Source organism: Eublepharis macularius, chromosome 4, assembly GCF_028583425.1.
Source record: "Eublepharis macularius isolate TG4126 chromosome 4, MPM_Emac_v1.0, whole genome shotgun sequence".
NCBI classification, from domain to species: Eukaryota; Metazoa; Chordata; class Lepidosauria; order Squamata; family Eublepharidae; genus Eublepharis; species Eublepharis macularius.
In genome coordinates, this window is record NC_072793.1 from 30526225 (window position 1) to 30553881 (window position 27657).

A 27657-nucleotide genomic window follows, 5' to 3' on the forward strand; every position below is an offset into this window, starting at 1 on the left:
AAGATTTATCCTTGGTTTAATCACACTTCTGATTTCATTTCTGGAGTAGCCATTTGCTTGAAGTGCGTGGTTTAGATGATTAGTTTCCTTGTTGAGAAAGTGCGGTTCACATATCCGTCTTGCACGGTCTACTTATATTTTTATTATGCCTCAGATGCCTACAGACTTGGCCAACCTGAAAAATCAGCAGTGGCTGAACGTAGCCTAACTCAAACAGGACACAGTATCTTATTCCAGGACTCCAAAATACTGGACAACACATCCAACTACTTTGTCAGATTGCACAGGGAAGCCATTGAAATTCATAAGCATAAGCACATATTTCAACAGGAAAGAAGAGAGTTTAAGAATGAATCGGGCATGGTTTCCAGTCCTGAAAAACACCAGACTAACAAAATTCTCTACATCTTACAATAGCCCTGCAGATAAGATTAGCGTATCAACCACCAATCCATGTGCAAAAGAACCTCCTCAGGATACAATGAAGTTTCCCCCCATTAGCATTCCACACCCTGGGAAACTCTTACAGGATGACTCAGCCCAAACCCACCTTCCTGAGTAGATATCAATTACTTGCTAACATCTTCTCCACACATTGACACTGAGAGATCTCTGTCTTTCAGTGCTACACCTCTGTAGATGCCAGTCGCAGCTGCTGGCGAAATGTCAGGAACTACAATGCCAAGACCACAGCCATACAGCTCGGAAAATCTACAACAACTAACGTTCTCCAACTGTGAAAGCCTTTGACAATATAATTTTATATTACCTTTCTTTAATCATTTGTCTATTGATATGCTTGGAATGACATTTCAGAAAAGTAGCATATCAGCAATGTAAATAAATAAGTACACATTCTATTTGGACCTACCTTGCTGAAGACACTGTTGGTAATTCCTTCCTGATAACTCACAACGCTCATCTTCTCTCTTGGCTATCTTCTTCCTTCCCCACCTTTTATAAGTTTATCGTATTCTATTTTTATTGCATTTCTACCTACCTTTCTCCTTTATGGAACTTCAGGCAGCTTAGATATTGTTTTCTCCAGAAGGTTTCCCATTCAGTCATTGAGAAGACCAAGCTATGTGGACTGAGGGTGCTGTATTATGTATACATCAACCAAAGCTTGAGAGTTCTTTTTTGAGCCATAACATAGTATTATGAATGTATTCCCCTTCTGCATAACACTGATACAACTATAACATTTGTTTGTTTGTTTGTAATATTTATGTGCTGCCTTTCTACTAGAGGTGGGCACGGACTGGGAAAAACCCATGGGCTGTGGGTCCGTGATCCATGGTGTTTCACAGATCACGAACTTTTCATGGTCCAGTGCCAGTTCACGAACAGTCAGGTTCGTTGGTCCAGGCTGGTGCTGAGAGCACTTTAACCCCCTTGCTCCAGCTGACTGGTGGGCCCTGCCAATCAGCTGGAGCAGGGGGGATTTAAATGTTAAAGCGCTCCTGGTGCCACTTGCCAGGCTTTAACAGACCACAGACCAGCAAAAGGTTCGTGGAGTCCATGAAAAATGGGCGTCCCATGACCTACTGGTTTGCGAACACCGAACTGGCCTGGTCCATGTTAAATTTTGGTCGGTTTTCCGGTCTGTGTCCACCTCTACTTTCTACTTAAATAGGGTCCCCAAGGCAGTGAACAACAGATATTATAACATTAAAATAAAGTTTAAAATGTATGTCTAAATACAACTTTTTAACAAAACACATATAAACATACACACACATAAACACACAGCCAGTGAGGAGGGCCAATAAGAGTGTGGTAACATTATGGAAAAGCTGATAGTTTCGGAAAATGTTATTGGCAAGCCTTACTGTTTTTCTATCAGTTTTTTTAAAAAGACGCCCCTCCTTCTCTGCAAATATGCTAAATATCTCAAATAACTATAGGTGCCTGGCTCCAGATGGAACTATGAACTTTGAGGTTTAATGAGCTCACCATCAAATGCTACCATTTTAATTCTTGCTTATTGCTGGTATGATATAAAACAAAGAGTGCTCTGTCATGCAGTACCTTTGTGCAATTAACATTCTCTCATACAACCTCATTCAACATGATTTAATATGACTCATCCTAGTTAACCACAGACAAATAGGAATACACAGATAAGCTGTTTAGCACAATCCAAGGACAAAACCCAAGCAGGGGTCACCATAAGTCGGCTACAACTTGAAGAAACTTTCCCCCACCAAGGACATGCTATGCAAATCCGAATCACAGCTTGTGTATTGTTGCAGCTTGTCCTTCTGAACTATGAGCCAACGCGACTATGGCGGTGTGGCTCATGTGGCCCTGACAGACAGGCCATTCTGCTTCTCAAGAAAGTTTGCTAAGTTGTGGCTCTGAGAAAGCACCAGCCTCCTTTTAAAAATTGCATAGCTCTGAGCGAGTTCATGATCTAAATATAGGTTTTGAAATATGCAAAATCTTCAATAAAATATTAATAGAGAATAATAGACTAATCTTTACTGAGAGTTATCTACTTGAAGAACTGTCAACTTCTCAGAACTGCTGCTGTGTTATTTTTCACCCTTCGCACTTAATGACATCTCCACCTTCTAACATGCCATTATGTGCTATATCTTAGGGGATCAAGTCTGATATTGAGGCTACTGAATTGATGGACATACTGTCTTCCCACAAAACCATGGATACTGAACTTGATGTTTCATAAAGTGTGGTTGGTTCTGAAGCAACTTTGCTAACCGCCACAGAACTCTTAGAAAGCCTCCAATCATAAACAGTGTCCTTATCAGGGGTCATTTCGTAGAAAAAGAACTGGAGGAACTCATTATCATAACTCATTAGCATAACTGATTTACATATGCCACACCCCCTGACATCACCTATCCTGGCAGTTTTGGACCCAATCCTGGCCATTCAGGGCTGAAATTGGGCCCCAAATGGTCAGGATCGGGCTGCTGCTGAGCGGGAGAGTGATCCCCCCACCCATCCAGGCTGTAACAGGCCCAAAATGGCCGAGAGTCAGGTGGGCGGGGCCACCTGACATGTGACCTCTTTGGGGAACTGCCGGAAGTGCCTTCCGGTGCGTTCCCCTTCAAAATGAGCCCTGGTCCTTATTATTGTAAAATAACACTAAGGAAAGTCCTGATTACAAGCCTTCCAGGAGTATTTGCTTGGCCATTGGACTACAGGTCTGATCCAGCAGGAATGTTCTTAATTTTACTGTTCCAGTATATTGGAAATTTCTAAATTGATCTATTACACTGAATATGTGTCATAGATCCAGAGGAGTTAGCCGTGTTAGTCTGTAGTAGCAAAATCGAAACGAGTTCAGTAGCACCTTTAAAGACTAACCAACTTTACGGTAGCATAAGCTTTCGAGAACCACAGTTCTCTTCGTCAGATGCGTGGAGGGTAAAGAAGGCTACAGCATGCTACAGTAAAGTTGGTTAGTCTTAAAGGTGCTACTGAACTCCTTTCGACTGAATATGTGAGCATTGAGCAGGAAGGGCAGTTATTGTAAGTGAAAGAAGACCGGGAGGTATTGAATTGTGAAGGGGTGTGGTCTCCTTTTTGTTGTGCAATCAGCCAACAGTGGAAAGAGACTAATTTCTCTAACTAGCTGTGACTTGTTAAATCAGGTCATGCACTGGTTTCCATTTACAAGGAAGGTTGTAGTTTGCCTTATTTTTTCACTGACAGTGTTTACTAGGGTTGCCAGCTCTGGGTTGGGAAATTCCTGAATATTTGAGCGGTGGAGCCTGGAGAGGGTGGGGTTTGGGGAGGGGAGGGGCCTCAGCAAGCTTTAATGCCAGAGACTCCACCCTCCAAAGCAGCCATTTTCTCCAGGGGAAGTGATCCCTGTTGGCTGGAGATCAGTTGTCATTCCAGGAGATCACCAGCCATCACCTGGAGGCTGGCAACCTTTCCTCTTCTTAAGCAGCAGCACTTTGAATAGGTGGCCACACTTAAGCCAGCCTTCCTCTGCTGAGTTTAGAAACATGAAGGAAGGACTAAGAAGTCCCACCTGCTGTGTCTAGAAGCAGTGAAGACTGGAAGGAACGTGCTTGGAACAAGTGCCTGCCCCAAACTCTTTTCCTGTACTTTCTGTGAAGAAGGATTTGTTCCTACCCTGACCTGGATTGCTCAGGTGGGCCTGATCTCAGAAGCTAAGCAGGGTCGGCCTTGGTTAGTAATTGGATGGGAGACCACTAACAAAGGCCAGGGCTGAAGAGGCAGGAAACTCCTCTGTTAGTCTCTTGCCATGTAAACCCCACCAGGGGTCGCCATAAGTCAACTCTAAGGGCGCTCTCCAGGCCAATACAGAGGGCAGCTACACAAAAACGGCAGTATTAAAAAGGGGTTTTCCTCTCTTGTTCAGAGGGAACAGTTTTTCAGAGAGAAGGAATGATTGGTATGGCTGTTTTTTTTTCTTTGCTTCTTTTCTTCTGTATGGCCGATCTTCATTGCTTCTTCAGTTCTCAACTGCTAGGGCAGGATTTTTTTTTTTAAAAAACTTATTTTCTTTGACTCCATCTATGCTTTGCAAACCTACTCACAGCCACAATCTTTAAGCCCCTCCTCCCCTTCCAGTCTTCACTTAACACATATTGTGGAAGTTCATGTGCATATTCCACCCAGTGGCCACTGGAGAACACCGAACACCAATGAGGATGTCAGTGTAAGAAAGGAAACGCTTGCATCATGTTGCTGGATCTTATTTTCTAGAAGCTAAGAGGAGAATCTCTTACATGAAAAGGTGATCCACAGCAGTCATGTACAGCAGTTCTTGGCACTCTTGTAATTGGATGGGTTCTTTTCTTTCCTAGCTGCCAGGGCTTTTTTTCAGCTGGAACACGGTGGAACGGAGTTCCGGAACCTCTTGAAAATGGTCACATGGCTAGTGGCCCCGCCCCCTGATCTCCAGACAGGGGGGAGTTTAGATTGCCCTCTGCGCCGCTGGAGCGGTGCAGAGGGCAATCTAAACTCCCCTCTGTCTGGAGATCAGGGGGCGGGGCCACCAGCCATGTGACCATTTTCTCTGAGGGCAACCCACTGAGTTCCACCACCTCTTTTCCCAGAAAAAAATCCTTGCTAGCTGCCTATAGTGAATGTCTCTATTGTGGCAAAGTAGCCAAGACAGATTTCTGTATAAGACTGTCTGATGGAACCCATCATGAAAGGTTCTTGGATCCTCACTGGCTGATATTCAGGAAGAGACCAAGGTGAGGTGGTCAGGTTGGGATGTTTCAATTACTCTGGTTGTCAGGGCAAAATGTTTAAACTCTCAAGGAGGGAGTTCAAGGTGTATATTTCCTGAAGGACTTCAGATTGACATCAAGGTTGCAATCTTAGCACTGACCTTAGTAGAACTGGCTTCTGAGTAAATGTATATGAGAAGAAGCTTTAGATTTCTGAGTTTTATTATGTTTCAAGGTTTGAAATCTAATGTTTGTAGGAAGGGCTTCATGGGAACAGCAGGGCTTATTGCTGGAATTTTTGCAAGTGTCCTACGCTCAGTCATGAAAGAGTTAAATTGTTATTCTGTTTGTTTAGTCAGATAGCTAGTTAGTATAGGACCACTTAGGCTTCGAGAGAAGTTCCCGCCAGAGAAAGTGGGTGTCTTTAGTCTTAATGAGAGAATCTAGGATTGTCTATTGGATAAGCCAGTTTTTTTGGGGGGGGGCAATTAGCTAGCAACATATACTAAGGTTTTATTGCTCTTTGTTCAGTCGTCTGCTACTACAGTACACTTCTACTACTTCACTAGACTATGCAGTCTAAGCTTTTCTCTCTCTAGTACCTAGTTGAGACTATCAAGATGTAGTCAGTAACTGTTTGTTGTTTTTCCTACCAAATGTACCCTTTTTACCCTATTATGTAGTAAAGAATTTTTATAGAGCTAGAATCACAGAAGTCTGTCTACTTATCTCCATCGAGCTATTATCAAACTTTGTAACTCTGCAAACTTATATCTTATTGCTATGCAACCCGCCAACACTTATCCAGGAATATCTAAAGCAATGGCATGCTGTAACAATAAGCAAGTAGACTGCCCTTTTATTCACCAGCATTAAGGCAGCCGTCCTTGAAACAATTGCAATTGGAAAGCAGATTTTAGCTTCCAGGCAGGCAGGAAGGCTTGAGCCTGGTATATCTATGTAGCTGTTGTCATCGAGGGTTTTATATACTCCCCATCTATAAGATTTCTGTAAATTGTCCCTGGACTGCTTGCTTGTTGATGAACAGTTTGTGTGTTTCCCCCTTGATTCTCCCTGAACTTCCTGAGACTTTTGCTTTGAACTGTGACCTCTTGATTCTCTGGCACAGGTTGCCTGGAGGAGACCTCTGTAATGAAAATACTAATTAGACACTTGAAGGATGTGAGCCTGAACCGGAGAGAAGATGTCTTGTCTGCCCTGAAAGTGTCTCTGCATGCATGGTCAATATTGCCTAAATATGAGGTAAGAACTCAGATAAGCAAAATACTGAAGCTCTGCTACTGGGGGACATGCGCTTTGCCGGTCTCCTTCCCTTTCTGGTCGACACAGTAATCCCATGCAAACAGCCCTCAAGCAGGGCCGTTTCTGAAGCATCCGCTCTTTTCTTAACAGCATTGCATAGGTGCCCAGTCCAGTCTGACTCGGAATCTCCAACGGTTGGTGAAATTGCAGGAGCCCACGGACAATGTATCTTTCAATGCAGCCATTTGCTTGGGATACCTGGATAGATCCAGTTCAGATGCCCAAATGATAATGTTTCGGTGTCTGACCCAGAAGGACTGGAAGAAGAAAATGGAGGTAGGGACGCTGCATAGGTTTGGGGTTTTTTATGTTGCACTTTTATATTCCATATATGCCTATGAGGTCCACACAGTTATTTGTCTATGAAGGAGGAGGAGGAACTGGAGAACCAAGAATGCCCTGCCTTCTTTCCACCAGTGAGACAAGGATGAAGTTGCAACCATTGCTTTTTCTTCCTGCTTCCCATTTTGCTTCATTTTCCCCACGGTCGTTCCTTTGCCGGTAACGGTACTTAGACGGGATATATCTGCCATATACAAAAATGGGATTGTGCATCATATCCAAGAAATGAACGAAACATTATCCAGGCTTTAAGATGTAACCCACAGATGCCCGTTCCAGAAACCACAGGAGTTTCCTTGGATAGGTTGTTGGGAGATTGACAGGACTGGCAATCTAGTAGGCAAAGAATTTAGTAAGGTCCAGGGAATCTGTCAGATAATGGGCTAAGCAAGTCTTGTCAGGTAGAAGCAGGTGCAAGGCTAGACAAGGAAGCCAGGAGCAAAGCTTAGATGCTGAGAATTCGATCCATAAAATGGTGTGCTAAACACGCTCTCTCGCTCTCTTTTTAAAAAGTAGTACTACAGGTTTATTCTGTGCCTCCATCCAAGGGTGACTGGAAGCCCTGATCCTGTTCTCACTCATATTACTACTCCTAGGTGACTGAGTTCTGCAGCTAGGAAACTTCTTCAGTCTGCTTTGGATAGTTTTCCATTATTTTTTTTATTATGCTTGTGGGGAATTTTGCACCAATCATATATGAAGCTGCCATACCAAGTTAGACCATTGGTTCATCTAGCTCAGTATTGTCTACTCTGGTTGGGAGCAGACAAAAGGAAAAAAATTGATACCAGGACTTTTGGCATAGAAAGCAACCAATATATCACTGATTCATGGCCTAAATTGTTCCTGGGCAAGGTCATTAAGGATACAGAATCCTAAGGTCAACTGGGAAACATCTCAGTGTTTCAATACACCTGATTACAGAGAACTTGAAATCTTGTCGAAGGATTTCACGGCCGGAGAACGATGGTTGTTGTGGATTTTCCGGGCTGTATCGCTGTGGTCTTGGCATTGTAGTTCCTGATGTTTTGCCAGCAGCTGTGACTGGCATCTTCAGAGGTGTAGCACCGAAAGACAGAGATCTCTCAGTGTCAAACTGTGGAGAAGATGTTAGCAGGTAATTTATATCTACTCAGGAAGGTGGGTTTGGGTTGCGTCATCCTGTAAGAGTTTCCCAGGGTGTGGAATGCTAATGCTTCACTGTATCCTGAGGAGGTTGCTACACCTCTGAAGATGCCAGTCACAGCTGCTGGCGAAATGTCAGGAACTACAATGCCAAGACCACGGTGATACAGCCTGGAAAATCCACAACAACCAACTTGAAATCTCTTTGCCTCTGCATACTCATCAGTCAGGGTTCAGAACATGACACAGTAGACTGTTTGGTGATGATGAGAGTTTCTTGGTCCCTGATTCCCACAGCAGGTAGAGGGAGAGACACTGTATAGTCCTGGGCAAGAGACTGGGCTGCTCACCAAGACAGAGCCCATGCATGCCCATATGCTGAATGGCTCCCATCCACTCTGCCTGCCCTCTTCCAGCTACTACAGGCAAGTTACTAGTTTCCAGGCTGCTCCCCTCTCCATTGTTGTCTCCTTGTTATTGTCTCAAGGGGGAGGGATGTGAGTTGGCAAGGAGGAAGAGGAGAGAAAGAGAAGGATACAAAAGGCAAGACTGGCCTCTACAGATGGCTGGCCTGCAACTCACTTTCAGAGGCTTTGCAACCCACAAGTTGGGAAACACTGGGTTAAAGGATGAAACAGCTGAGTAGCTGCTTTACCTTTCAGGGGCAGGGCAGCCTCCTGTGCCCTGATAGTTGGGAACAAGCCAAGCCTTGTCAGTGTATCTGTACCTTCCTAATTGTGATACCTCAAGCAGTCACTTGGGAGGCTTGGCTCAAGGACTGGCCTTGAATATTGGGCTTTGACAAGCTTCATTCAAATCCTGACAGAGTCATTGACTCTTTAACTGAACTGGTGGGGAAAAAATCCTCTCATATACTTCAGTTCCTTAATCCATATTGGGAGTAATTTCTTGTCCCTCCCAAACCTGTTGCGTTGGTCTTGGAGCAAAAGATAACTGGAAAGTCGAGTGCGTTATTGTTGTTGTTTTACTCCTTCCTCTCACTACCTTTTTCCTTGCCCTCTGATCCCTGCTCAAATATAAATATCTTTGGGGCCATGTCAGTATGTTTAGGTGGGAGATTTCATCTACAACGCATGCTGTCATGATCTGGCTGTGCCAGGAAGGCCTAGCAAGGCTTCAGAAGCCTGTTAGTAGTGGGAGTAGGCCTGCCTACAATTCCCAGGAGCCCCTGGGCCGTTTTGGCGCCCTTTTTGGCCAATCAGAACACAGGGGGTAGTGCTATATAAGTCTGGGAAGGCAAAAGCCTATGTGCTTTTGCCTGCCCTGGAGGGCAGGGGGTGCCTGGCAAGCCGGCTGCCCCCTGTCCTCTCCTGCAGGGAGGCGAATGGTGCGGGCGGCCTCGCAGCCTCTCGCACTGCTTTCGCCTGCCCTGGAGGGCAGGGGGTGCGCGGCAAGCTGGCTGCCCCCTGTCCTGCGGAACAGGCGAAAGCAGCGCGGGGGTCTGTGAGGCCCCCCGCATCATTCACCTGTGGGGAGGCGAATGGGCGGGCGGTTTCTTAGCCCCGCACGCTGCTTCCGTCCACCCTGCGTGATGACGTCACCAAAGTGACGTCATCACACAGTGCGGGGAGTGCGCGCGCTGTGCGCACAAGCGAGGCAGTCAGCCAAGGGTTGCCCTGGGCGTGGGCAACCCTGGATCTGGCACTGCACCCATCTATTGTTGCTAAGGCACCTTACTTGCTTCTTTGTTTGCTATTAACTGACCTTATAAATAAATCCTTTTGTTTACTCTGCTGGGTCCTGTTTATTGGCCAAGCTACAGAGGTCAGAAGGGTTGGGAGGGTACTCTGGGCCTTCCCAAGGGACCCTAAATCCTAGCGTGGTGGCTGTGTAAGGTGGTTCACCCCACCTGAGGCATGACACATGCATATGGCTTTCCTCCCTGCCCTTTACTGCAGCCATTTTGAGAGGAAATTGTGACATTTGTAAGACTTTGGTATGGAAATGGTATTAAGCACACCAGTTTAATCAGCTGCCAGACCACCTTGGGAAGAATTAAAAATCGGTAAAAGACAAAAAGTTCAGAATGTAAGATGTAAAGGATAAATGATTTATTGCAGTTACTGCCTATGATTAAAATAGGTTGTGCAAATCCAAATTCTGCACCCTGTATCAATTATGCAAATCATGAAATTGTACATGAATCCACTTAATCTGTATTATTTATTTGGGCTGCAGTGTTTTCAGAAGTATGAGTATACTATTGTGATTAGCAAAAGACAACAAAGGGAGATGAGCTGCGGGTGGGAAAAGAAGGTACCATGAGTGGAGGACAGAAAGCTATACAGAGTGCAGGAGGCCAGCTTCTGGGTTGGATCCAGCCAGCTTTTTCATCCAACCTCAGCCAATTTCCTTCCTCTCTACAGTCCCTAGCCCCAATGGCTTTTGTATATGCAGGTCCCATGATATCCAGCATAGACTTTTTTAGTGGTGGGTGGCAACCCCTTCTTTTTATTAGCAGAAAAGCTGATCAGATACAACCCTTTGATTACACATTTGTTCCAGGTCCAGAGGGGTTAGCCGTGTTAGACTGTCGTAGCAAAATAGAAGAGAGTCCAGTAGCACCTTTAAGACTAACGAACTTTACTGTAGCATAAGCTTTTGAGAATCACAGTTCTCTTCGTCAGATGCATGGAGGATAAGAAGAAACTGGTCAGATATATAGGTGGAGGGGGGGAGTAGATGCAATCAGTAGCTTCTGATAATGGGATCAGTTTGTTTCTGATAATGAAATCAGTTGCTTCTGATAATGAGATAGCCATTCATAGTCCCTATTCAATCCAAGCCTGACTGAGTCAAATTTACATATGAATTCCAATTCAGCAGCTTCCCGTTGGATTCTGTTTTTGAAAGGTTTCTGTTGAACTACAATGACCTTTAAGTCCTTGATGGAATGTCCTGATAGATTGAAGTGTTCTCCCACTGGTTTCTGGATATTGCCATTTTTAATGTAAGATTTGTGTCCATTTATTCTTCTGCGCAGAGGTTGGCTGGTTTGTCCAATGTACAGAGCAGATGGACATTGTTGGTACATGAGGGCATATATCACGTTGGAGGATGAGCAGCCGTAAGAGCCAGAGATAGTGTAATTGACCCCATTGGGTCGTGTAATTGTATTTCCTGGGTAGATATGAGGGCAGAGCTGGCATCTGGGTCTGTTGCAGGGTCTGGTACCTGTGCTGGTGCCTCTGCTAGCCGGTTCATGGTTGTAGGTGAGAAGTCGTTTAAGGTTGGGGGGCTGTCTGTAGGCAAGGAGAGGTCTTCCACCCAGGGCATTTGTTCCAGATTTTCTTTAGTTTCTGATTGTTTGCACGCTCTCAACTGTTTTTCCATAAGACACTTGCTCAGAAAATTGGCTTTTTAGAAAAGAGGAGTAAAAAGTTTTTGAAGACACATATTTAGGATCAAGCCAACAGGAGTTAAATATTAGAAAGACAGGCTCCCAATTAATTTTAAATGATTTTCCGGATGAAAATAGTTTGACAATGGGAAAAATGCTCAAAGAAGTTTTAAAATCTCTTTTTTCTTCAAGTGTATAAGGACCAATTGGATAAAAATCTGTGAGGGCCGATTTTAGGCACAGATAATTCTGCTTCAGTTTAGGGATGGGATTAGATGTCAAGAGATTCTTTGTATTCCATTTGTATACCGTTTGATTGGGGCAACCCAAATAACCCATTTTTTCTATTAAATTTGTGCTCCCTCCATGCATATCAACTTCGGGCAGGCTTTGGTCATGTTGGTACATCACATGAACATTGTGGATGCTGTTATCATCCACACAGTTCTTGAGCAGCTTCGATGTTCCCCCGTATACAAAGTAAGTGGGCTTTGTTCTATGGCATATCAAGCCAGTCTCTCATTCCTGAGTGTATTTCTTTCCTATTCTTTCTTTTTTGTTTTTGGTCTATGGGACTGCACTTGGAATTTTCCTTGCTGTTCCCCAGATTTCTTCACCATTTGGATTTGGTTGTTGTGACCTCCTTACACACTGCCACCCACCACAAATCTCCCTGTTACAGGTTTAGGGCAGTTACAATACACCACCTATCCAGGGACGGCACGCCCATTGAGGCCAGATAGGTGGTTGGTGCGGGGTGCCGGAGGGGGCACTGCTCCCAGTCCTCCCACCCCGTGCTGCCGCCGCCGTCAGCACATGCCCCCAGCCGGGTGCAGCAGCCACGGGCAGGCATCTGGGGTGGCGCAGGGCAACCAAGTGGGAGAGCTGGGAGGCCACCTGCGCGCTGTCCCAGCTGCCTGCCACAGCAATCGGGCCAGCTTTTGCGCGCGCCCATGATGACATCACATTGAGGGAGCACTCTGGGGGGTGGCTGTGCCCTGCGCGATGACGTTGCTTCTGGGAAGTGAGGTCACTTCTCAGAAGCGAGGTCACTTCCTGGAAGTGATGTTGTTGTGTTTTTCCGGTGACACACAACGCGCTTTGCGCACACGCGTGTGATAATAGAGATATCCACACCTCTTTTCCCAGAAAAAAAGCCCTGAACAATGTTCACTCAGAAGTAAGTCCCATTGAGCTGAGTTAGATTCCCTTCCAAGTATGAATGCAGGGTTATTCATTGTTCAGGACTTATTCCTAGAACTTTAGTGCTCAGCCCTTGAACATCTGAAATAAAAAGAGTACACCAAAAATGTGTACAATGTATGTTTCTCACTACTGAACATCTGCAGCACATCCGATTGTAAAAAACAGGAGATATTGCTTGGCCAGGGGTGCTGCTGCATCTACCTTGACACTTGATATCAGAAGTCTTGTTGCTGGTGCTCTTCAATTGAATTGAAGCTGGGGGGGGGTCTTCAGTTTGATGTCAAATATTATTAATGCAAATGTACATTTCTAACTATAGGTTACATAGTATAAAAGAAACAGAAATAATATATTACAAAATATAAAAAATATTTACAAAATATAAATAAAATATTCAGAATTAGAATGGATTATAAATTTGGAGTCAGAAAAACATGTCTGTCTGCTAGTTAAAAGATAGCAGTCAGGTCAGTTGATTGCCTGTACAAAATCTGTGTCAGATTTCACAAACAGAAGCAGCAAACAGAAAATTTATTGGGGTCAGAAAGCAGAAAGCAAGCATTGACACAATCTGAAATTCAGAAAAGGGCTGTAACAACTTGGATAGAAATTTAGTTCTTGGATCCCTATATAATGGCCACAATAATAAATAGTGTATGAGGTCCTCTATCTTTCCTTGGCCACGTATACAAAAATGTTGCTGTAGTGGCAGATAGAATGGTTTAGAAACATAGCTTAGAAATGGTTCACCTACAAGATCTTCCTTTTCACAGCTATGTTTCTAAACCATTCTATCTGACCGTGTGTTGTAGCCACTTCAGAGAAAATATGGACAGGATCAGGTTGCATTGTGTGTTGTACTCTTGCAAAAGGACTACTTATCCCTGTTTTTTTTCCTATTCACTAGGGCCATTTTCATGCGTCTGTAAACCTTCAGAAAATCGCACAAAACTCATGGCACGATGGCGTCTTCATAGCGCGATTTCCTGTCATGATCCCATTTAATGGTGCAGTTTCTGATGTCATTGCACCATTAAATGGGATCATGACGAGAAATCGTGCTATGAAGATGCCATCATACCGTGAGTTTGACATGATTTTCTGGAGGCTTACAGGCGTATGAAAATGGCCCACGTTGGGTTCCCTTGTGTGCCTGGGAGCCTCCACATGATATTCTCATTCCAAGAACAACTTGTGCGGCTACTGGGCGTTCCCTTAAAGATGGAACAAAGGAAAAATGTCCTTTGCTCCAGAGATGGCAGGATGGCTTCCAGCCTCTACATGGAAGTTCAGCCTGCAGCTAATCAGGGAAGGGGGCAAAGAGAAGCTCCATTTCTCTTCTTCCTTGTAGCTCTTTCATGGGCCTTTTGTGGGGAGGTGGTTCACAGTTAAGTCATGGTGTCACTTTTACTGTGGATTAGCTGTGATGGAAGAAATGGGGGGCTGGAAGGCAGGGCCCCCCAGCTATTGTAGTCTTCGTGATTCTCTGCAAATACAACAAATTGCAAAGGGAAGGAGATAGACATGATCAGTGCAGAAATGGGGCCACACAGAGGCCGTTCTCACCTGCCTCCCTGCTTCTTGTTCCTGCTTCCACCATGGGGGCACCCTTTTGTACCTCTGTGTGGAGTACCCCTTGTGGGTGCAGCTTAAGAAGTGACAGAGGTGACAGGAATAGGTGACAGGAGTAAGAAGGCAACAGCTTGATGCCACCTTTTTGGGGACGAGTGGGCTAGAGGGAGGGTAGTGTTGCAGTACTAGAAGAATGAGCTTTGTTAGTCCATGCTCTCTTCTTGTTGCCTCTTTCCACCCAGCATCGTGCGGACTCTGCCAAACTCTTGACTACCATAGGGCTGGAAACAATCCAACAGGCACACCTGGAGGATCGTGTTTTTAACGTGCTTCTGGAAAAGTTGTATGAGGAACCACTTTTGGTGAGGTTAAAAGCTTGTAGGAGCCATTGCTCTGATACTTGCATTTCGCTAGGTATAACATCATACTGACATTCTGCTGATTGAAGTTGATCTTTTCTTACTTTTCTGTTCCCTAAGCAACCTTCTGTATCCCCTGAAAAAGCCGTGCTGGAGGGTTGGAGGACCTTCAGCCCTATTTGAGTGGCAATGCAGCCTTATAATGTTTGAAATAAATTAATAATATTTGGGAACTATAGTGAGGAAAGATTCAGGTGAGATCACCTCCTCCCTCTTCAGTCAGTGGGATATTGTCTGGATCCAATGCTATGTCTTTGCTAGGAAGACGCTGAAAGGATATAAACCTCATGCCTAAAAGGAAGGATATTATTGCAGCTGGCCTCTCATTAACAGCCTTTTTGAAAACCAGATTTTGTCCAAGGAGTTTACAAATTACATAAAGCAAGGGCAATAAGCTACCATGCCAGTTTGAAATTGGGTGGCTATTTCCAGGGCTTTTTTTCTGGGAAAAGAGGTGGGGGAACTCAGTGGGTTGCCCTTGGAGAAAATGGTCACATGGCCGGTGGCCCCGCCCCCTGATCTCCAGACAGAGGGGAGTTTAGATTGCCCCTCAGCGGTGCGGAGGGCAATCTAAACTCCCCCCTGTCTGGAGATCAGGGGGCGGGGCCACCAGCCATGTGACCATTTTCAAGAGGTTCCGGAACTCCGTTCCACTGTGTTCCAGCTGAAAAAAAGCCCTCTATCGCGACTATGTAAACGAATGGCTAGTGATAGATGTGTCCACTCCAGGTGGTGAGCTATTTGAGTGGGTGGCCTCCTGTATAGTTTGAATGGATTTAACCATGCCCTGAAAAAGAGGAGCTATGCTTAAGATCTCCCTGAAACATGGAGGAGCTATTCACACAGCTAGCTTAACATTCAGTATGCTGCATTTGTGCTTGAGAGAGCAATCTGAATTAGGTCTACTCAGACTCCTTTTCAGGTCTCCTCAATGGGGCTTACTTCCAGGAAAGTGTTCTTAGGAATGCCCTGCTGGGCTGTTGCATGCTCAAAATCAGATGGAGGCAAAAATAGAGAATCTGGAGAAATCTGAACAAAGAGAACATGAGGAGCATGCAGCAAGATGGGGCTGGTATCAATGTAGCTTTCTCCCTGGCGGAACTCCTGTGCCTTTAGGTGAAGGTTTCCCTGAAACGCCTTCATTTGCTAAATTTCTGCCTGTAAAAAGCGCAAGAACCTGCTGTGGGGGGAAATGACATCTCTGCTCAGGGCAACTTTTATAATTGTGACACAGGCAGCAACAAACAGGCAAGGCAACCAGATACAAAATAGCTGTTCTGGGGTGGGGGCGGGGGGATACCGTTACAAAAGAACATTTATGTAATTCAAAAATGTATGTCATATTGATCAAGTTCCCAGTTTTAAGAATGTTCTCCCACTCTTTTTAGCCTTCTTTTAGCACAATTCTTAGAACAAGTTCCTGGCAATAAGCCCTATTGAATATAGCTGAGCAGGATGCTGGGAAGGCTAGGCTGGGATTGCTTTTTAAATGTCATAAAATGTGACCAAATATAGTTGTCTGCAGGCCTGAAGAAAAATGTCCTGTTTCTTTAATGGAGATTTTAATGAGATATTATTTAACAGGTTACGCCATTTATCTCCAAACCATGAGAAACTTCAGCTGATCATTTCTACGTGTTCAAGCTCTGTTAAAGGGACAGAATCTTTTTCTCTGGGCCTGTTAGCAGCCCTAGCAAAAGGAGGCAAAGATAGGTTGTAATGGAGTGTGCTATGTGCACAAATTGCAATATCCTATCAGTGTGCAGTTCTAAATTTACCTGTTTAAAAAGCCCTGCAATCAGGAACCCTCCTGGGGCTTAAGCCAAAGGGCTGAGTACAGCTCAGGGAACTTTTATAGGGGTGACCTCTTGTGAAGTCTTGTGCTCTTTTTCAGGGCATTTCTACCCATTCAACATGTGTCTAGGTAAAGAAACCTGGCTTGGTGAAAATTGGCACCTTGCTTCTGGCCCTGCTGCTGTAGTCATTTCTGTTTTAAAGAGCATTGACAGACAGTTGGAATACAATGGCCATTTTCACATGGCCATGCACCCGGAAGATCGTGCGAAACTCACGGCATAAAAGCGTCTTCCTAGCGCAATTTCCTGGAATGATCCTGTTTAATGGCCCTTTTTCTGATGTCATCAGGTCATTAAAGAGGATCGTGTCGGGAGATTGTGCTCGGAAGATGCTCTTATGCATGAGTTTGCACGATCTTCCGGGGCGCATGTGAAAATGGCCTTTAAATAGATTATTAACGTCCATTTACGCCCTAGTCATTTAAAGCCATGTGAAGTTTTAAAAGCCCTGTGTAAAGTTTTCATTGTGGACTGTTTCTTTATATAACCTAATGTAAAAGAGTCCCTGCTTGTCTGTCATAAGGCATGGTGAGATAGGTGGCCCTCTAGAAACGTCCATTTAAAGCAACTCAAAAAGCATACACTGCCAGAGGGTCAACCGTCCAAGTATTCCACCAATGTAACTGCATCTAAGATATTATGGAATGGGGATAGTCAACTTGAAAACTGAGAAAGAAGAGAATTAACTAGAAACAGGCACAAAGCGGGGTGGGGGGAACCCAAGCATGGTTTGTCACGTTCCACGAACCATGAACTTTCATGAACTTCCCCCTGTTCGCAAACTGGTTTGTTTGGTTTGTGAAAACGTCACTTCCGGGTCAGCAGAAGGTCTGCAGAAAGCCCACCCACCCCGTTGCCTAGGAAACTGATTGATTGGCCCCAGGCTGTCTGGTGATGATCAGAAAATGAACCAAACGAACCAGCCTGAAGTTCATGGCGGTTTGTCAGAAATGGGCGCATTTTGTAAGGAGAAGTTTATATACAATCTGGAAGAAGTACAGAATTTACCTACAAGAAGGAACCCCCTTGTGGGTGGTTCCATACGAGGTGATAGATCCGAGAGCTGTTGATAATGAACAACAATGTTTAACGTACAAAGAAATAACTAAAACTGAAGTATCTAAACTTAGAATAAAGACGCAAGAGGAACTATCACCTAACTATGATTGGTTCCAGTACAGACAGATTAGAGACTTATATAATTCGGACTCTGCAAAAGGGGGCATACGAACAGAGAACTCGGAACTAGAGCAGACCCTTCTTAAAGAAGACAAGAAAAGAATATCCAAGGTATACCAAGTACTGTTGAAATGGTACACTGAGGATGAGATAGTTAAAACACAGATGGTGAAATGGGCTATAAATTTCAATAAAGAAATAACAATGGAGGCATGGGAATACTTGTGGAAAACTACAATGAAGACAACGACATGTATTAATATTAAAGAGAACATTTTCAAAATGATCTATCGTTGGTACATGACACCAAAGAAGATTGCGCTAGGGAACTTGAATACTTCTAATAAATGCTGGAAATGTAGGAAGCATGAGGGCTCCCTCTATCATATGTGGTGGTCGTGTGAGGTAGCTAGGCAGTTCTGGGGGGAAATAATAAGAGTAATGAGTGAAATTTTACAGTTTCAAATAAATAAGAACCCAGAACTCCTGCTGCTAAACTTGGGAATGGAGGGAATCCCAGCCCATCATAGGACGTTGATATTTTATATGACTGCAGCAGCTAGACTTTTGTATGCGCAGAAATGGAAAGTACAAGAAGTGCCAACTATTGAAGATTGGATCTACAAATTGCTGTATATGGCTGAAATGGACAAGATGACAAGAAAATTGAGAGATCTAGACTCAGGGCAGTTTAACACAGACTGGGAGAAGCTGAAACAATATCTGGAGAAGAAGTGGGAGGTGGGAGGAAAACTGTGGCAGTTTGAGAACTACTGAAGTACAATAAAAGTATAAAAGAGAGGGGTGACTTTACCGGGGGAGGAAGAGAAATGTGAATTTATAAGCAGTTAGATTAATTAATTGATTGAGATATATATAGATATGTAAAGGTTAATTGATAGAATATTGATAGAGAATAATTAACGGTTTAAACATGAGGATTGAGTAATTAACAATATTTTTTTACTTGATAAGACTTATATGCACCAAACTGAAAGTATAGAAGAGTCAAAACGACTGACTATGTGATGAGTTATATAGAAATATTATAAAAAGAAGAAATGATTAATATATAGAGAACAAATTAAATTGTTTGATTCAAATGTGGGAAACTTTTATGGTTTATGATATATAGAAATATTCAAAACTGGAAAATGGGATAAATTGTTTATCTAAAGAAGTATAGTTTGGATGTATAGTAAGTAAAAGAGTTAAAGATGTACTGCTTAATATAATGGAGAATATATATGTGTTTTAGACAGAGGAAATTAATAGAAGTAAGGGAAAAGGGACAGAGGGTGGGAAAGCTGTTGGAAGTCAACAAAAGGGGGGGAAAGGGAGGGGGTTAGAAACGAAAAATTAGGGGAAAATTGAATGTAATGTAATGTAAAAATATTAATGTTCTAACCCAATAAAAATTTTTTTTTTTAAAAAAAAGAAATGGGCGCTGATGAACTGCTGGTTCACAAACCACAAACCGGCCTGGTTCTTGCTGAACTTTGGTTCATATTTCGATTTGTGCCCGTCTCTAGAAATAACCCTTAAATTGAATTTTGGCTTCAGTACCAATCACAGTATTTGGACTGAGTTGCAAAAAATGGCATTAATATCAGGCATAATCCTGATGACATCTAGACACTTATCCTCTTCTTACTACACAGACAGCCACCCCTGTTCATACCATACCAGAATGACTGATTCCACCACAGTGGAAAAGAGCTAGAGTCCAGTAGCACCTATAAAACTAAGAACATTAGTGGTAGGGTATGAGCTTTTGTTCAAGAGCCCTGTAGCGCAGAGTGGTAAGCTGCAGTACTGCAGCCCAAGTTCTGCTCATGATCTGAGTTCGATCCCGGCGGAACCTGGGTTCAGGTACCTGGCTCAAGGTTGACACAGCCTTCCATCCTTTCGAGGTCGGTAAAATGAGTACCCAGTTTCCTAGGGGTAAAGTGTAGATGACTGGGGAAGGCAATGGCAAACCACCCTGTAAAAAGTCTGCCAAGAAAACGTCATTGTGTGACATCCCCCCATGGGTCAGTAATGACTCGGTGCTTGCACAGGGGACTACCTTTACCTTTTTTTAATGAGCTTTCGTAAGCCACAGCTCACTTCTTCAGATACAGCTAGAATGTGAGTCCATCTGTCCTTACATCTTGGAGAGTGGAATGATTACAGAAGCTGAATGATAATTACTGAATGACAAAGGCAGGTGTGATTGAATAGGTTGGGGTAGTGGTGTGGAGAAATCAGCATTGGTAATGAGACAAGAAGCCACAGCTCACTTCTTCAGATACAGCTAGAATGTAAGTCCATCTGTCCTTACATCTTGGAGAGTGGAATGATTACAGAAGCTGAATGATAATTACTGAATGACAAAGGCAGGCGTGATTGAATAGGGTGGGGTAGTGGTGTGGAGAAATCAGCATTGGTAATGAGACAAGAAGCCTAGGTCTTGATTCAGTCCAGTTGGATACACTGTCTTGAGCTTCATTATCAGTTGCAATTCAGCAGTCTCTCTTTCTAATCTCCCTTGAAATTCCTCTGCAGGATAACTGCTACTTTTAGGTCAGCAACTGAAAGTCCTGGGAGGTTAAAATATTCCCCCACTGGTTTTTGTATGTTTTGGTTCCTGATGTCAGACTTATGTCCATTAATTCTTTGTCAAAGAGACTGGCCAGTTCGTCCACCACAGAGTATCAGAGACCAAGTTTCAAATTTCCACTCTTGCTGGGTGACCTTGGGACAGTCACACACACTTAGCCCAACCTACATCACAGGGTTGTTAGGAGGATAAAATGGAGGGAAGGAGAACAATGTATGCTGCTTTGGGTCCCCATTGGGGAGAAAGATTGGAATATAAATGAAGGTATTTTTTTAAAGTTTGCATCTAATTCCTCCTAGCCTGTCTTCCCGTCTCTCTCATCCTGCATCCAGGTAGTCCGGCAGTCAGTTGCCTTGGCTGTTGAAGAGCTGAAGATGAAGAAGCGAGTCTGGGACATTGTGGAGAAGTAAGTTGCAAGCCAAGAAGCAAGAAAATGCAACAATGCATTTGTGGTCCTTCTGCAAAATTGTGTTGGAGACAATATTTGCTTCTGGGATGTTATGGAGACATCATTTCACCCCTCCGGCTTAGATCAGCTGCTTGTCAGGGAGATCCCCGACAAGCAGCTGATCGGAAGTTGAAATGTCCCTTTCCCTGCTGCTTCACAGTGGCACAGAAAGGGGCATTTCACCCTGCAGGCATGGATCAGCTGCTTGTTGGAGATCCCTGACAAGCAGCTGATGCGGGGTTCAAATGCCCCTTTCCTTGCTGCTGCATGCCGGCTGTTCTGTTTCCCATGTTTGCAGGAGTTTGCTTATTCCCTGCTGGCTTTAAAAGCCAGGAAAGGGCGAAATGGCTGGTTTTCCCTTCCTCCTTTGGGGTATGCACATACTCTCTCTTTTTTCAAAGGCAAGAAAGTGTTGCAACATTGTAACATTTTCACATGGCAACATTGCAACATTACTGCATTTCCCTCCTGGCTTTAAAAGCCAGGTAAGAATTAAATAGCTGCTTTTCCCTCCCTCCCAGACATGTTTCAGGCTTTGCCAAAGGGAATAAAAACCAAGCGTTTTGCACAGCCCTTTGGCTTCCCTGCCACTTTGTTTCCAAAGGGCTGTGCAAAATGCTTGATTTTCATTCCCTTTGTCTGGGAGGGAGGGGAAAGCAGCTATTTAATTCTTTCCTGGCTTTTAAAGCCAGGAAAAAATGCAGTAATGTTGCTATGTTACAACATTGCAACACTTTCTTGCCTTAAAAAAAAAGAGTGTGTGCATACCCCAAAGGAGGAAGGGAAAACCAGCCATTTAGCCCTTTTCTGGCTTTTAAAGCCAGCAGGGAATAAGCAAACTCCTGCAAAAATGGGAAGCAGAACAGCCCACATGCAGCAGCAGGGAAAGGGGCATTTAAACCCGGAATCAGCCGCTTGTCAGGATCTCCCAACTAGCAGCTGATCCAAGCCCATCCAGTTGTCTGGAAATGGGCTCTGACAAACTGCCGGTTCGCAAACCACAAACCAGCCCAGTTCCTGACGAACTTTGGTTCATATTTCAGTTTGTGCCCATCTCTACTTGAGATCTGCCTCTTGGCCTTAAGCAGTGGGTTAAAAGAGGCTGACGGCAGCACATTACCCTGGCAGTGAGTCTTCACTTGCCAGTCCTTTGGGAATTTTGCCTTCTGACGCCACCCTTAGGTGACCGGCAGCCCCCCTGGGGACACAGGCACGCTTGCTGGGAGCCTGTTTAATTGCAATGCAAACGTTTAGGGTATTTTTACCGCACCATGGTCTTTAGCCAAATTAGTTTAACAGGTTTTGGTAGTGGCATTTTGAAAAAGCTGAAAATAGCTCCCCAAAGCATGGCCAGAATCACTGGAGTAGGCATTTTGATGTATCTTTCATGTGTTCTGACTGTGTACTTGTTCTCAGTCCTGAAGCAGTTTTAGAAGTATTAAATAATTTTTAAAAAAATTATTTTAAAAAACCATGGCTGGAGACTTATCCACATATGTACTTACACAGTTAACTGAAAAAACACATAGGTTTTCTCTAAGATATGAAATTAACTAGTCCAGAAATTGGCTGTAATAGTTTTCACACCATCGCTCTGCTGCCTTCTGTGAGGCTAAGAAAAGTGACTGCAATTTGGAATGAGAAACCAGAGTAAATAGGATCTCCTTCCAAGCTCTGCCCTCCTCCATTAGGAATACATGCTTAAAAATCCTAATACTGTTGGTGCCATTGAAGCCACAAAGAGAAATATTTTATAGAAACAATAATTTCTAGACAAACATGCAGATCAAATCTATGTACGTTTACACAGAAGTAAATCCCATTGTGTTCAGTTGTAAGTAGTAACTACTGGATTAGCTATTCGCTGGTAATTAGGCATAGGATGTCTTTGGCTTCTGCCATCCAAGTTTGGAAATATAAAGCTGAAGAGTTTTGCTTTCATTGAATTGGATCTGGCAGAATTTGAAAGGGTTCCCCCCCTACCCCTAATCATTAGAAAACAATTGTGCTTCTTCCATTTCACTTTATGGTTTTTTCATCCTCACAGAAAGCTAAGGGACGAGAATGAGGAGGCCAGAAAGCAAGCTGTAATTTCCTTAGTAAGTCATCCTTTGATTCTGTCCACATAGTTTGTGATGAGTTTGCAGCTTGTAATCCCCAAGTGGACAATACAGATGTTATGCAGAGAGAGGCTGTGGGCTGTACATTTATCTATAAGGTTGTCGCAATAGCTTAGTCTCAAGCAGGGGTCATTTTGTAGAAAAAGAGCTGGAGGAACTCATTAGCATAACTCATTAGCATATGCCACACCTCTTGCCATCACTGGAAGTGTGTCATTAGTATAATTGATTTGCATATGCCACACCTCCTGACATCACTTATTCTGGCTGTTTTGGACCCAGTTCTGGCCATTCAGGGCCGAAATTGGGCCCAAAATGGCAAAAAGGAGCTGAGAATGGCTGAAAAGGGCCCAAAATGGTCAAGATCAGGCTGCTGATGAGTGGGAGAGTGATCCACCACCTGTCAGAGGCCTGATCCAGGCCGTTTTGGCCCCATTCTAGGCCGAAACGGGCCCAAAATGGCCGAGAGTCAGGTGGGCAGGGCCACGTGACATGAAACCTCTTTGGGGAACTGCCGGAACTGCATTCCTGTGTGTTCCCCCTCGAAATGAGCCCTGGTCCCAAGACACTAGGAGTCTTACTTCTCCCAAACTAGATGCAAATGTGTATTTACCATGATGCCATGTCATCTCTAGAGCTGCTAACTGTCCTTAATCTTCCCAGGTTCCCACCAATGGTGGGCAGTCTCCCAGTGATTGTAGCCACTGCCTGCTGATTGCTGGTGATGGGCAGGAGGAGGCAGGATGCCCAGAGACTGACTGCTATCAGCTGAGACTGGGAGGCAGGCCAGGGAAATGAGTGAGAATGAGCCCTGGCCAATGATGTCACTTCCAGTGTGACCCAGATGTGATGGTATCACACTGGGGCTGATTCTTTAGGAAGCAGCGCAAAACATACTTTGTGCACACAAAGGTCCACTTTCCAAATATTTCCCCCAGAAGAACTTATCTCTATACTCTGGTGATAAGTTGCCATCCTGAGCGATCTTCAGGTCCTACCTGAAGGTCAGCAACCCTACCTGGGGAGTATGTAACAAATAGAACAGTTTAAAAAATAGACGACAGGCTCAGTATTAAAAGTGTGATGTTCAAAAATACTTTTTAGCAATATGGCGTTCAAGGCCTAATACTAGGGTTGCCAGGTCCTCTTACCCTCCCCGTGGGAGGAGGGACCCGGCACTTACCTTTGCACCATTCTGGGAGTCCTCTTTATGCAAGCTCCCAAGGAGGCACGACGACCTCACTTCCCAAAAGTGACGTCATCATGCAAGCATGGGGCATGCATGCAGTTCTCGGTGGGCAAATTATGGTCCTGTTTTGGCTCATTTGGGGCCCAAATTGGCCCACTGTAAAGTGCGAGAGCATTCTCGGGACGGCGTGATGATGTAACTCCCAGGAAGTGCAGCCCCAAAAGCACGTCTGGGAGTCCCGTTCCTGTGCCTCCCCCCCTGCTGGCCAGGAGAGTGGGAGGGGGCGGAGGTTGGAAGTGGGGGATCCCCCACCCCCACTGGGTGAGCCGGAATCCCTACCTAATACACACAGCAGAGGGAGGGGCATATGATGTGGACTGCCCATATGCAAGAATGGCTCTGAGTCAGGATACTTTAGGCCTTAACAATTAGTGCTGGCAGGCCTTCCACTATGCCTGCTGCTGTTCTGAGTGGGGGGTGGGGCAAAAAACAACAATGTTGCTACATCTGGGGTACATCCAGAAGTGATGTAGGGTATCTCTTATAATCACTGGAAACTCTATGGTTAGTTTCTGACAATTCCTAGAGCTATCCTATGTCACTTCTGGGTTTCCTCTGGAAGTGATGTAGCAACATTGCCGATATTGCATTACCCCTTATGTCCCCCCCCCCCGCCAGCCCCAACCATCCTATTAACAGTTCATTTAGGAGTCAAGACCATATGGCTTCTTCTCCTCCTCTCTAGGAACTAAAAACTCCTCCCTCAGCCAAGGGTGGTCATCCTAGTCCTCTAGGGAACAGGACTCACCCTAATGGTGTCCTGTGAAGAGGTGATGTCACTTATGGTTATGCAGCCAGAAGTAGCATCAGAGAACACCATTTCAAGCCCCCCATTCTCCCCCACTGCTGCCCACTGAGTGCTAGCGGGGGATGGGAGATGCTAGAAGAGGTTCCCCCACTAGTCGTGGGTAAATGGCAACCCTGGGTCATTCCTTGGTTGGCTTGGTATTACTGGGTCTTAAAAAAAGACAATATAATAATACAACACTGAAGGAGTAAAGATGATGAAATAAACTGTTTCACTCCATTCAGCTGGAAAGTGTCTCATATTTAACTGCTTGCAGCTATCAAATATCAGGAAAAAGACTGGTGAACCTTTTCTCCAGTGTGCTAATTTTCTATGTATTTCATACAGAAAGGATGGGGGGGGGAGTTGTTTGTTAACACAAGGGAGCATTCAAAAAAGTGTACAACTGCCTGAAGTTTTTCAGAAATACTTACACTTCAAGCAGAACCACAAGTGACAAAAGGCACAGATTGGACACTTGTCAGCTTCCCTCAAGTTTTGATGGGAAATGTAGGCATCCTGGTCTCGCAGCTTCGCTCTCTGACTGCTGTCCAATGGACTTTTCAACTGTCACTTGTCCAACATTCCGCCAAGCTGCCTACATTTCCCATCAAAACTTGAGGGAAGCAGACAAGTGTCCAATCTGTCCCTTTTGTCACTTGTGGTTCTGCTCTTCATGTGTTAAGAATCTCTTTCCACTCAGAATATCTCCTGTGGTACTTTTGGACTAACTAAGAAAAAAGGGGGAGGGGGTTGAATAATCTGCTTCTTCTCTGTTCATCTCCTCTTTTTTCATGCTAGATTTTAAAAATACCTTCCTGCCATAGTAAATTTCTTTAATTTAGCTCCACTATGTTTTAGAAAGCTATCCTAAGGAAGTCTAATTAGAATCCTACTCAGATTTATTCAGTAAGGCTTACTCCCAAGAAAGTGTTTTTAGGATTGCACTGTTAATTTCTTGCATTGTCAAATCTTACTTTTGTTCCCTTGTAATGTAGCTGGCTCAAGGTGGACTCAGCTTTCCATCCTTCCGAGGTCGGTAAAATGAGTACCCCCGTTTCCTGGGGGAAAAGTGTAGATGACTGGGGAAGGCAATGGCGAACCACCCCGTAAAAAGTCTGCCAAGAAAATGTCGTGATGCGACATCCCCCCATGGGTCAGTAATGACTCGGTGCTTGCACAGGGGACTACCTTTACCTTTAATGTGGTTCAGTATTCCATCACATGGATTATGGTCATGCTTTTGGACCACGTAATCCAGCAGTGACTGTACCTGATTGCAAGTTGTGTATTTATGTGTCAGCTGGTTTAGTAAAAACTGTTACCATATTTATTTATTTGCAAGATTTCTTACTCACTTTTATTTATTTGCAAGATATCTTACTCACTTACTCAAATCAGACAGTAAAAATTAGTATCAACAGTAAATACAGTACAAACACACAGTAGGCCTAGTTTCCAAAAGAATACTGCCACATTAGTAAACAGTAATACCTGAAAGGACTTTAAGTTAAAACCAGCACCTAAGAATTGGGCTTGTAAACAAACTGGCAACCAATCCTATTTTATAAAAGGCAAGCCGTATTCCAGACGACTCTTATCCTGGTGTGTCTCCAGAGGGTGCTGCTGTGGCAGGAATCCCAGGCTGTGATCAGGCGAGGAGCAGGAGGCAATGCCTGCCCCCCATTAATTGTGTGGCAGCTGAAGGCCCAGTTTAAACAAAGTGCAGAGTGTACCACATGGTTAAGTTACTCTTGCCCATCAACATCGTATTTAAATTGGGCCAGGATACTAAAGTGCAAACTGGAACTATTCTGCCTCTTGTTTGCCTTCTGTAATTGCAAAGTGACACTGTGCTCCCCTATCTCTTTCTAGGGTGTCCTTGGTTTACGCCATAAGAATGTGTTCTTTACCTTACTGGAAATGCTGGACCTCGATACCAGCGAGGAGGTCCGCATACAGGTTAGTCATGGGGTATTCCAGAATTCCTAGTGGGGCGATCAAATTTCCCTGCTGTACACTGTCTTTTTAATGAATAGTATCTTTGAGTTTTTTGCTCCTATCATAGGTCAGCAAGACTTTTTCCACTCTGGGAATGAACAACATACATGTGAGGAAGAGTCTAAAGAACAAGGCACAGACAGACGGGACTCTAGCAAGGTATTGTGCCTGGCAGACCTTCCATCCCAGCCACTTTGGTGCTGGAAAATACTTTGTACCTCAAAAAGAAGGAACGATGCAACCCAGGGCAACATAACATCAATCAGTGCTGCTTCTGCAGGGATTCTGGACTATTGCATTAGCTGCCAAACCTGTTTGCAGAGTAGTTCCTTGGGTGTTGAACTGCGGTCTGGTGCTGATTCCACAGGGTAGCTGTGTTCCCCCATGGTGCACACTCTCTTCTGCATGCCTTCTCACGGATGCCATGAACTGATCTAAGATATATTTGCTTGAGTGGGGCTGCTTCGTCGTTCCTACCTATGCTTCTCTGTGTATTGGTCTCTGAAGTGCCTTCTCTCTGAAGGCAGCAAGAGAACAAAACCCTTCAGAAAGGTGAAAAGGGGACAAGTGATAAGGAGATGGTCTCCAAAGAAGTGGTAAGGAGCATATCAAGACATAGTCGCCATGAAGGCGAGGGCAAGGCAGAGGCTGACTGTCACCAGCAAGAGCAGATCCATCCCCATGTTTCTCCAGCCAGTCAGCCTGCCTGATTCAGAAATTTTAGAAAGGAGTAACGCTTGACCAGAAATTAGGAGCCTAAAGAAGCCGATCACTTTTTACTTGCCCAGAGCAAGATGCTTGTGCACAGGCTGAAACCTTGCTCGATATTCCTTAGGATAGCCATATAACCCATAGCAAGACCGTTTCCACGCGTCCTTAAAGGA

At 44.3% G+C, this 27657-nt stretch overlaps 1 protein-coding gene across 1 annotated transcript in view; it reads left to right on the forward strand.

The window, feature by feature from the left end:
• The window catches only part of HEATR9 (HEAT repeat containing 9), a 46596-nt gene that overhangs the window by 18055 nt on the left and 884 nt on the right, over positions 1-27657 (forward strand). Inside the window, exons 8-15 of the mRNA XM_054976302.1 lie at positions 6313-6446; positions 6597-6782; positions 11722-11814; positions 14355-14474; positions 20501-20574; positions 22664-22715; positions 26648-26734; positions 26841-26932. Of these exons, the coding sequence (XP_054832277.1) occupies positions 6313-6446; positions 6597-6782; positions 11722-11814; positions 14355-14474; positions 20501-20574; positions 22664-22715; positions 26648-26734; positions 26841-26932 (838 nt within the window). The remainder of the gene's footprint in view (positions 1-6312; positions 6447-6596; positions 6783-11721; positions 11815-14354; positions 14475-20500; positions 20575-22663; positions 22716-26647; positions 26735-26840; positions 26933-27657) is intronic.